The sequence below is a fragment of the Vigna unguiculata genome, chromosome 9 (genome assembly GCF_004118075.2).
Source record: "Vigna unguiculata cultivar IT97K-499-35 chromosome 9, ASM411807v1, whole genome shotgun sequence".
Classification (NCBI taxonomy): domain Eukaryota; kingdom Viridiplantae; phylum Streptophyta; class Magnoliopsida; order Fabales; family Fabaceae; genus Vigna; species Vigna unguiculata.
In genome coordinates, this window is record NC_040287.1 from 43,768,333 (window position 1) to 43,780,055 (window position 11,723).

General features: G+C 35.8%; 2 protein-coding genes across 2 annotated transcripts; one reads left to right on the plus strand and one right to left on the minus strand.

Annotated features, from left to right (window-relative positions):
* The first annotated feature begins 374 nt into the window (after positions 1 to 374).
* LOC114163364 (alanine--tRNA ligase, chloroplastic/mitochondrial) lies at positions 375 to 6,713 on the plus strand. The gene is made up of 12 exons (XM_028047635.1): positions 375 to 581; positions 676 to 959; positions 1,033 to 1,211; positions 1,297 to 1,375; positions 1,505 to 1,639; positions 1,735 to 1,884; positions 2,020 to 2,130; positions 2,264 to 3,181; positions 3,283 to 3,555; positions 4,109 to 4,318; positions 5,348 to 5,505; positions 5,857 to 6,713. The coding sequence occupies exons 1-12, from the start codon at positions 467 to 469 to the stop codon at positions 6,191 to 6,193; spliced, it is 2,949 nt and encodes a 982-aa protein (XP_027903436.1). The 5' UTR covers positions 375 to 466; the 3' UTR covers positions 6,194 to 6,713.
* A 1,612-nt stretch (positions 6,714 to 8,325) lies between these two features.
* LOC114164425 (endochitinase) lies at positions 8,326 to 9,476 on the minus strand. Its single transcript, XM_028049094.1, has one exon. It carries the CDS (start codon positions 9,436 to 9,438, stop codon positions 8,470 to 8,472), a length of 969 nt encoding a protein of 322 aa, XP_027904895.1. The 5' UTR covers positions 9,439 to 9,476; the 3' UTR covers positions 8,326 to 8,469.
* Between the last annotated feature and the right edge of the window lie 2,247 nt (positions 9,477 to 11,723).

The following is an 11,723-nucleotide window of genomic DNA, read 5'->3' on the forward strand; positions in this document are numbered from 1 at the left end:
TCGTATTTTATGGGTGTTTGTCTGCATTCATTTTTCAAACCTTTCATAAGATAAATGTTCTTCCTTATGTCAGATGAGTATCAATTTCTTCCTCCAACACTGTTATACTTTTTGGTCTACAATTCCTTTTATTTTAAATCTGTGCTATATTCATTCATCATTTATCTTTGATGAAACTCTCCCTGTTACTTTAACAGAGGTGAATGAATATAACCAGAAGAGTTTATAAGAAAAAGAAAGAAAGAAACACTTAATTGTACTAAAAAGAGTGTATTGTATAAAATGTAAAAGAGAGTAGCTAAAACAAACTGACACTTCGTAATGAAAAAAAGTGTAAACTTGTATTTTAATGTTGGAAATTGATTATATATATCACATAATATTATGTGGTGTGGTGGTGGGGAGCGTAGTGAATAGAAGAAGAGTTATCTATCCGTTGAGCGTTGGCTTTGGCATCGGCGTTCCCATGGAAGGGTTGGCGCTTCTTCCATTTGCACACTCACAACTCTTCTTGCGGCTTCCAAAGGTTGCCGCCATTCCCAGTCCACACAATAGTAATACTAATCATAATAATACCAATGGTTCGTTACTTCCTTCAATTTTAAGCTTTCTCTACTCTACTCCGTTGCTTGTGACTGAGTTTATTATCGTAATCGTAATTGCCACTGTGCTCAGGATTTGTGTCTCTCAGACCGCACCGTCGACGCCGGTTTCGTTTTCGCGCTTCATTGTTTTCCAAGGCACAGGGCGTTCCTCTTCCCCAACACCAACAACAGCAGCAACAAGTCACAGCGAATCCCAATTGCGTGAGTGGGGATTCCATACGTCAGAGATTTCTTCAGTTTTATGCTTCCCGCGGTCACAAGCTTCTTCCCAGCGCTTCTCTCGTCCCCGATGATCCCACTGTTTTACTCACCATCGCCGGGATGCTCCAATTCAAGCCCATCTTCCTCGGCAAGGTATGCCCATGCCACCCCATGCTTCACCATCAATCACTAACACTAACTCTTCTCTCTAACTTTCTAATTACAGGTTCCAAGACAAGTACCTTGTGCTGCTACTGCACAGAGATGCATCCGTACTAATGATATCAACAATGTTGGCGTAACTGCCAGACATCATACCTTCTTTGAAATGCTTGGAAACTTCAGCTTTGGTGATTACTTCAAAAAACAAGCTATTCTATGGGCGTGGGAGCTTTCCACCTCAGAGTCAGTACATTTTTCCCCTCCACCCCACCTCTTTCTTAGGACAAAATATATTATGATTTGTCTTCTCTTTCGTTTACCTTTTTAGGTTTGGTTTGCCACCGGACCGATTGTGGGTTAGTGTTTATGAGGATGATGATGAGGCTTTTCAGCTATGGTCTGATGAGGTTAGCTACAAATGGTTTTCCTCGACCGTCGTATTATTTGCTTACATAACTAACTTCTGTTTTGACTAGTGAACATTTTACAAAGAGTATTGGATTATTGTTCCTATTGCTTACTTGATTTCCGTGCAGGTTGGTGTCCCATTTGAACGTATAAAAAGGTTGGGAGAAGAAGACAACTTCTGGACTAGTGGAGTGACAGGTCCCTGTGGTCCTTGCTCAGAAATTTATTATGATTTTCATCCTGAGAGGGGATATGTAGATGCTGTAAGTATTCCATTTTTAGATTGAAGGATTCAATATCATTTCAGAGACAATATTTTATATTTGTTGGGTGGTTGGGACCTGGGGGATGAAAGCAGGATCTCAATGACGATACAAGGTTTATAGAGTTCTACAACTTAGTCTTCATGCAATACAACAAAAAGGATGATGGTTCTCTTGAACCTCTAAAACAGAAGAACATAGACACTGGCCTGGGACTGGAGCGTATGGCTCGTATTCTTCAACAGGTATATGTTCACTATGTTGATTTTTTGTTGTTGTAGTTGTTACGTTTACATTTTAGGAAGAACTTCTGGAGCACTAGAACTATCATTTCACATGCTCCTAAAGTCCATCTTACATATAGCCAATGCTTTCTGCAGGTTCCAAACAATTATGAAACTGACTTGATTTTCCCCATCATAGAAGAGGCCTCTAAGTTAGCAAATGTTTCATATGGTTTTGCTGATGATCAGACAAAGAGGAATCTGAAAGTAAATAATGACTATCTTTACACAAGCTGCAGTACAATCTTACTTCATTTTAACCCATATCTGTCTTTCTTATTGTTTTTAATGTGTCATTTCATTTTTTGTTTTGCTTTTTTTTGTCTCTGATTTATCTTAGATTATAGGAGATCACATGCGTGCAATTGTATTTCTCATCTCTGATGGAGTTGTCCCATCAAATGTTGGGAGAGGTTATGTAGTCCGGCGGCTTATTAGAAGGGTTGTTCGTACAGGCAGATTGCTTGGTATAAAGGGTGATGGTAGGGGAGACCTTGAAGGAGCGTTTTCACCGATTATTGCTGAGAAGGTAGTGGAATTAAGTACACATATTGATGCTGATGTGAAGAACAAAGCACCTCGTATCTTTGAGGAGCTGAAGAGAGAAGAGCTTCGGTTTGTGCAGACACTGGAGAGAGGAGAAAAGTTGCTTGAGGAGAAACTTGCTGATGCTTTATCAAGTGCAGAAAGAAATGGAACTGTTCCTTGCTTGGCTGGCGAAGATGTGTTTCTGTTGTATGATACTTTTGGATTTCCAATGGAAATAACAAAAGAAGTGGCTGAAGAACGTGGTGTGAGTATTGATATGGATGGTTTTGATATTGAGATGGAGAAGCAAAGGCGTCAATCTCAAGCTGCTCATAATACTGTCAGACTTGCCATTGAAAATGGTGAAAATATTGCAGAGAATGTACGTGACACCGAATTTATTGGATATGACAGACTTCATTGTAAAGCAATGATAGAAAACCTAATGGTGAATGGAAATCCAGCTGTACAGGTCAGTGAAGGGAGTAATGTGGAAGTTTTACTGAACAAGACTCCATTTTATGCTGAATCAGGGGGTCAAATTGGCGATCATGGTTTTCTATATATTTCAGAGGGTGATAATCAACCAAAAGCTGTTGTGGAGATAATAGATGTTCAGAAATCTTTAGGCAACATATTTGTACACAAGGGTACAGTCCAAAAGGGTGTTGTAGAGGTTGGCAAAGAAGTGGAAGCAGCAGTTGATCTGAAGCTGAGGCAGCGAGCTAAGGTACAAGAACTATTGATTTGCTCGTTTATAGTCATGTATATTTCCAGTTTTCAAACTTACAAGTTGTTCAAGATTATAGTAAGTACAGTTGGGTTTTGTAGGTTCATCATACTGCAACTCATTTACTGCAAGCTGCACTTAAAAAGGTTATAGGTCAGGAGACCTCACAAGCTGGTTCATTGGTGGCATTTGATCGTCTTAGGTTTGATTTCAACTTCCACCGACCACTTCGTGATAGTGAGCTTGCTGAAATTGAACTGCTGATCAATGGATGGATTGAGGATGCAACACTACTTCAAACCAAAGTGATGCCCCTCGCTGATGCAAAAAGTGCTGGGGCTATTGCAATGTTTGGAGAAAAATATGGAGAAGAGGTAGGATTTTCTTCAAACACTTTTAGTAGTGACCTTTAAAGTTTAATTGTATTACTTCTGTTTTAGTAGTTCTAAGTTTGTAGAGTAGGTGACCTTCAAGGAAGGTTTACTATACGGTTAATGCTCAAAACAATCCTTCTTCTGACTGAAATTCCCTTTTTACTATTGTTGGATTGCTACTCTTGCCAAAAAGAAGTGTGCAAATTTGAAAGACATCCAATTACAATTGTCATTTCTGATATGCTAGTAGTCCATGTATCTGTGTCAAGCGCTTGCACATGGACCACAGCAGTAAATCATGGACAGCACCTTAAGATACTAGGTTCGGTAAATCCTATTAAGAGAATATCCTGTTAATGAAACTAAAAGTAAATTTTAAATTCAAATGGCTCATCACTTCTATGACAGATTACAGTTATATGTTCCAGATCTAGGCATGTATATTTATGCCTTTCATCAACCAGGGAAATGATTAAGAATATGTATTTGTGTTAGTATTTATCAAGCTGATGCTTATGCAGCTTAGTTTGCTTTCAAATTTGGTGCTCCACAGGTACGTGTGGTAGAGGTTCCTGGTGTATCAATGGAACTATGTGGTGGAACTCATGTCAATAATACTTCTGAAATTCGTGGCTTTAAAATAATATCAGAACAGGGTATTGCATCTGGAATCAGGCGAATTGAAGCTGTAGCTGGTGAAGCCTTCATTGAATATATCAATGCCCGTGACTTTTATCTAAAGCAGCTATGTTCCACTCTAAAAGTATGTTCCGTGATCTTGGCTTTAGAGTCTTCGAAGTCTTGCCAAAATTTTGAGAAGTTATAGTTTATCCTCAGGAGAAGCAGTTAATTTTCATTTTAATCTATATTGACCAAAATTATAAAATCACCTTGTTGGGTCAATATCTATGTTATTCAATTGTGATCAATTATTAATTACATAAGTTTGTGCGCATAGTCATCCTTTTGTTTTCCCTCTTACTCTTTTGTTCATTTGTTGAAGGAGCGGAAGGGATGAGAGAGACAGACCATTTTATTCCGTACAAGATGGTTTGAGCATAGTCTGGAATGGTTCCCATCGTACCATTCAAATATTTAAGGACTTAGATATTATGGAATACCTAAGTTTCATATCGAGTAGTATAGGGTGTTTGGTGAAGTGCTTAAGTGTTTGGTTCACCCCCTTAGCAATTAGCTTCTGAGGGAGGATTCCTCAAATACTTGGGTATGAATAAATTAGTATTAGAGTTGGTTGTTGGTGTCGTGAAAAGAGTTACCCATGAAGGGGTTGAATACATGGACTCAGTTAAGAGTTTTAGAGTATCAATTGCAACAAGACCTTGGCTTTCAGGGACAGTATGACGTGCTTAAATCCCACATTAAGCAGTAGAGTATACTCGACGAAGTACTTAAGTAGCTTGATTCTTTCCCCTTTAATAAGTCCCTTTTAAGAAGGAAGGTGTTTTGGGTGCTTATCACTTAGCTTTGGGATTTTCATTTTGTGTATGCCTTATCAGGATTTCCTGTCTAGTTTCTTCCGCAATGGATCAAACATATCAGGGAATAAACCTTGTTAAATACATAATGTATGTCCTTTATGTGTATAATCTTTAATTAGTGTTTTTTATAAAATTAAAATTCCAGGGGTGTTGTTGGCTTGGCCATTTTCAGCATATTGTACCATTTCTTTCAAGCACTTCTAATTCTGTTTGAGCATATGTTATGCTCTGCAATATTGATTTTTGCGTGTTATTACGTGTTATAATTTATATAATATTATCACTTTTTGAAGGTTAAACCAGAAGAAGTGACAACAAGGATAGAAAACCTTTTGGAGGAGTTACGGGCAGTGAGAAATGAGAATTCTGCTGTGCGTGCAAAGGCAGCAATCTACAAAGCTTCAGGTATTGCGAGCAAAGCATTGTTGGTGGGGAATTCAAAACAGTACAGGTAATGTTTCTCAGTCCCTAATATGGGGAAGAGTGATTTCTTCAGTTTTAGCAACCTGAAGATGTTTCTTTGATATAGAAGTCTTTCAACCTTTTCTCAGTTGAAGTTTTTATTGTCAAAAACAAACAAATTTGACAACTAAGAAGCACAGGTATTGCATCACATCTTGAATATATAATTTTGTGATTGCTACAGAAATTATTTGAATGGAGTTGAAAGGATGTTCCTTGTATGTATATTTCCTTGTTTTCTTAACCAGATATTCCGTTTGTTAAAAAAATTATCTTCAGAAATTTGTTAAACATTAAGTAGATGTATCGTTTTTATTTATTTGTTGTTGAAAATCTGCAGCGTGCTAGTTGAGTCCTTCGATGATGTTGATGCTGAATCACTTAAAAGTGCCGCAGAATATTTACTGGAAACGCTAACAGATCCAGCAGCCGTGGTACTGGGCTCATGTCCAGGTGAGGGGAAGGTTAGCCTAGTTGCTGCTTTTTCTCCAAGTGTGGTTGATCAGGGGCTTCAGGCAGGTAAGTTTATTGGACAAATTGCAAAATTATGTGGCGGTGGGGGAGGTGGAAGGCCCAATTTTGCTCAGGCAGGTGGGAGGAAGCCTGAAAATTTGTCAAGTGCCCTAGATAAGGCTCGGTCAGAACTCATGGCTACTCTAAATGAAAAAGGGAGTTGAATTCTTATACCCTTACCAAATCTTGTTATGCTAAAGCCATGGAATATATCGATTTTCATTGTCTGGGAATACAGCACAAATCACAAGATTAAAGGGTCGGAAGCTTAAGTAAAAGTATTCTGGCAATTCCAGTGGCATGTAATGGAAGTTTCAAAATAGTATAGAGCTAGTAAAGTGTTGGTTATTAGTGTGACTTTATTCTCCTGAAACAAACTGGTATGGCATGCATTCACACAATCCAACTAGTAAATTTTGGCATGCGCATCTCAGATTGGATGCAGGATGTAAATGCAAACACTATATACATGAAAGATAGTTTTGATAGTGAAGGACGATCAGCTGATTCACTCACTTCTATCTTGATTGCTCTGGAGGATGTTGGGATCACATAGAACTGAAGCGTTGTGGTGGTGATAGGAAAGACCAACTTGTGTCATGAACCAATTATGCCCTGCGATGAAATCAACTTTTTAAAAGGTTAAACTGTTTGAAGAAAGTACATGAGTGATTATACATCTAACAACTGTTGTGGGTGAAACTTTACTTAAAAGATAGTGGATAATTACATAGATATGTGAATGGTTTATAATGTGTTGTGCTATTTAAATGCGTGAGCAGTAGCTTTTAATATTTTGATAATTAATTTCTTTTTTATTTTCAAATATAATTAAAAAATAAATAAAAATATAAAATGAGATAACATAAAATCATTCACAAAGTTCAATATCAATTTAAAAGAATCACCACTCATTTAATTTTACGAACAAAAATCTTAATTTGTCTCACAAGGAAATTAATTACTCAATTCAAACAATACTGTATAACAACAAACTCAACTATAAGTTCAAAAGTTACATTGACCATAAATAAATCCTAGAATGTGTTTCGGTCTATATAATTCAACATCATCACAATTATACTTATTTCTCAATCAATATAAATCGCCATCATATCAATTTGGTAATAGTTATCTATATTGCTAAACCCTTAAAAGTTTCTTTCTCACTGTTATCATTTGTTTTATAAATACACAAGAAAAAAAAAAAAAAAAACTCCCCAACCAAGTAGAAGAGTTGAGAAAGCATTAACTTATTCTTAAGAAACTTGAGCCAAAAACCAAATATATCATTATTGATAGATAAGAATCCATTTTTCCATGATAGATATTATATACACAAAACCCCAAAACACTACGTGCATGCAAAAGATATTAGAAAGTAAAAGAAAATATAAAGAAAAGGCAAAACCTATTGAAATATAAATTCTAATTGGTAGAAATTTATTTACCATTAGCACACTAATATCTACTTGGTGAAAATGATAAATAAAAACTTAGATGTCACATAAAGAAGATAAAGTAAAATTACGAGGTTTAGAAGTTTAAATAGATAATAAAATTTTAAAATATAATTTTCATTCATCATCTATTTTTAAATCTCTATTATCCGATACTCCTAAATGTTTTCCTTACAACTTAAAAAAAAAATAGTGATCCATGTCCGAGTTTTACTGTATTAAACTTTAATGTCAAAGTCAAACTAACAATTTGATGCAATTTTAGCATAATAAAATTTTAAGATTTAAAATTAGTAAATGAAGAGATATTCATAAATTATTTGCTTACTTTCGGTAGACGTTGATCTTTATCATTTAAAATTGTAAGTAAAGTGGCTAAAATATATTTGAAGATTAAGTAAAAAATAGTACATAGATTGGAAAAGTAATTAAATATTTTGAGTGGGAAGGGGCCGGTCTGAAACTTAAGGGACTTGCAAGTTAAAGTGTTTGTTGTTGCAGTTGACAGAGACATATACCAATGTAGGTTGAATCTTCCCCTCGCGTTGCCGTGCTCATTACGATTTTTAATCCACGCTGTGCTTGATTTTTTTAACTAGTTGTTTAGTTCGTGATAGTTCTTCAGTGTGTAATATTACATTATTACTAATGATTCAATAATTTGAAATAGAAAAGGTGATTGCACCATGCAGCTGATTTGGATACATTATGCATGCATCATATTCTTCCGGACCATGCGCAGAGTCAACACAACCAACTCTACAAAATCAAAGCCTCTGCTAAAAATCCAGTCTTTTAAAAAGTTTTAGGTTTGTCGATGTTGCGATGAGTTTAAATTTCATACGTACTAAAATTGAATATATTGAGTAAGGTGATCTAGGAAAGAAGAACCTAGATTTGCCCAAAGTGGAATTTTATTGAAAAGTGATGGAAGTTATTTATTTTGATGTCACCTGAATGGTGACAGGGTGAGATGTAGATCAGACGATGGGATGGAGATTAAGCAGGGAATTTCCAAATGGGGCCTGAGAGTAGCAGTCAAGGTTGTTGCCATAACCAACTCCAAACAGATCACAGTATCGCTTGAAGAACCCGATGCGGTCCTCCACCCTGCTATCCTGTCCTCTGCCGCACTCCAGGCCTCCGTTGATGATGTTCGTCACAGTGCCGTAGCCTGGAAGCCTCCCGGCGGCGACATCGGCGGCGGAGGGAGTCCACTGAGAGGTGATGACGTCGTGGGAGGAAGGCTTGGGGGACTGCGGGGTCATCCAGAACCAGATGGCGGACTTGAAGGAGACGACGGGGTCGGTGGCGACGAGATCAGGGTTGTTGATCAAATCCACTCCAATTGCATTTCCGCACTGACCGTAGTTGTAGTTCCAGGATATCTGGATCGGACCCCTGCCATAGTATTGCTGGCCAGAAGCGCAGGGGAACTGGGGGGTTGGGGAGCAGTAGGCGCTTGGGTTCTGCTCTCTCACGAAGCAGTAACCCCATGCGTATGGTCCGTCCGGTGCAGAGGGCCATCCCCCGGTTGTTTCGTGAGACGTTTGCCCCAAGAAGGCCGCGATCTCTCTCTTTCGAGTGGCTGTGTCTCCGGTGTTGCCGAAGCTGGGGAAAGCCCTGGCGGCGGCGATGAAGGCATCGTAGGTGTAGAAGCCTCTGGCTGGGCAGGCTCCGTCGTTGCGATGTTTGAGCATCTGGTCGAAGGTGGCCCTGGGTATCAGAGCGCTGAGATCAGACGGAGCCGGCTGTCCCCCGCACTGGCTCTGGCAACCCTTGCCGCAGTAGTCGTCGGTGGAGCCGCACCACCCGAACTGACTGCAACAGAGACCCCCTGGACACAGCGCACCCCCCGCTTGGCTTCCACACTGCTCTCCCCAGCTTCCTCCCACTAACACCGTCCACACCACCACTGCTACGCTCCATATCATCCTATTCTTCTTCATTTCTCTCTGTATTCTTCATTTCCCTTCCTTCTCTATCTATCTATTTATACACTCCCTCGCCACCCTTACTTAACCACCATACTCACATTTTCTATTATTTCATTCAAACACTTCAACTTAGACATATTCATAATTTTACTTTTCATAAATCACTTTTTCAAATTTCTATTTCAATTTTCTTCTCCTTCCACTTAATACAAGATGCTTACGCTGATAATTCACTTCTCCAGGGGAATAATTTAAGTATGAGACAAAAATAAAATTAAAGATTCATGACCATAAAATTAAATTAAACATTGTATAAAATAAAAATTCCATAATCATATTACTTTAAGATTTTAAATTAAAAATCATGTTAAATATTTTATATGTATAAAACTAATATTATATATATATAAAGAAGTTTTCAGCAAAACTTTATATTTTTTATTAAAGCACCGCTTCCGTCCCTGATCAGAAGTTTACCACAGAGAAATAAAGAAACGCGTGTGGGGGCCAGCCCGGCGGCTTCCTAAACGGATGACCAGGAAGACCAAGACCAAAGGATAATCATGCATTTATTTTATTTTATTTTATTAAACTACTACTCTGTGTACTATATAATATAATTGGATTCATAATAAATACAATTTTAAATATATGAATATATTATAACTATACTTTATAAATATAAATAATTGTAGTAAAGAACGACTAACTTGTTTTAAGAATAAATTTAATAATATATGCTACGATAACTTCGCCGTGAAATGATTTTGACATCATGCATTGTGTTTGTTTTTGTTTTGTTGTCCATTCAAAGAACTAAACTAATAACAATCTGAATTGTACTTGACCAGTATCTATGAAATCAAAATATTTTATTTTATGAGGTTTGTTTTTAATAAGACAAATTTTGAGATTTTGAAAAGGATCTTATCTATTTTGAAAACTATAACTTTGTAATCGAGAGAAAGTTCGATCAAACTCTATGTGAAGCAAAGCTTCATACTTATCTTTCATAACTTGACCTCAATTAGTTTTAGACAAAGTTTATTTTGTTGTAAAAATCCAAGTGTCAATCCATCTAATGTCAAACATGTCAAAACTTAAAAACATCACTTACTATCCCACAGGCAACCATGTTCTGTCATATTAATATCGAAGGTGATAGTTTGACACAAATACTTCCATTTGATATTCATATAAATTAATATTTTATTAGAAAAAATTGGTGTCAAATGATAGTTATTTGAAAATAGTAGTATCAAAATAATTTTTTCGTATTAATACATATACATATCACATTCATATTTCATTGAACTCATCACATAGAAACTTAGCAACTTCTAAAAGACACATAAATGTACTGAATTTAGACCCTAGATATTCTTCATTTGTCATGCTAATATTCTATTTGACACTCACATGTAACATTTCAATTAATATAAAAATATTTTTATTTAATTAAAAATTAGGCTTACTTTGTTTTGCATCAAAATTCTTATAGAGAATATTAGTCATATATCTTAATATTTTAGATCTTTATAATTATTTGAAGTATTTAAAAAAACATATAGATGGATGTTATATAATCATTATATACTATTTATATATTTAATGTCACTCAAGTGCATAGTTTTTTTTACACAAACAAAAATTATCATATAAATAAAAGTTTTTTTTTAATTTTATATATTTGGTCCTCAAATTTAGATACACTTATAAAAAAATATTTTGACACCCTTAAAATATTTTTTGAAAGTCCGTCACTACACTCAAAGATATTCAAATTAAGTCTTTCATGAGTCAACATCTTAAAGAGTATCTAATGAAACTTTTCAAACCAACTTTTTACGGTGTAAGCTTAGTTCTATGTCGTGAACACAAAAGAAAAATATGAAAATAAGTGACATTTTTACAAGTATCAAATATCGGTCTTAATAAACTTAACATAACAAACAAAAGGTTTAAGGATTTATCTACAATTGTAAGATTCAATTTCACTTTATTAACATATGCACATGCATATTACAATTTTTATAATCCACTATGAACATCAAACTAGTTTTTAAGTATTTCTTGTTCAAATATTGATACAATCATAAATACTTTTCTAAAAAATTTTGACCATTTTCATCTCGCGAAAGAAATATATTTATTATCTAATCTCGTTGAGCAAAAATTTGAGTTATGAATATTTGAGAGCACTATTATGCACTATTCAGTACTTGATTAACATTTTCTTATATTTCACTATACAATGTATCAAATTGGTGACTATTAAAATACATTATACTTTATCT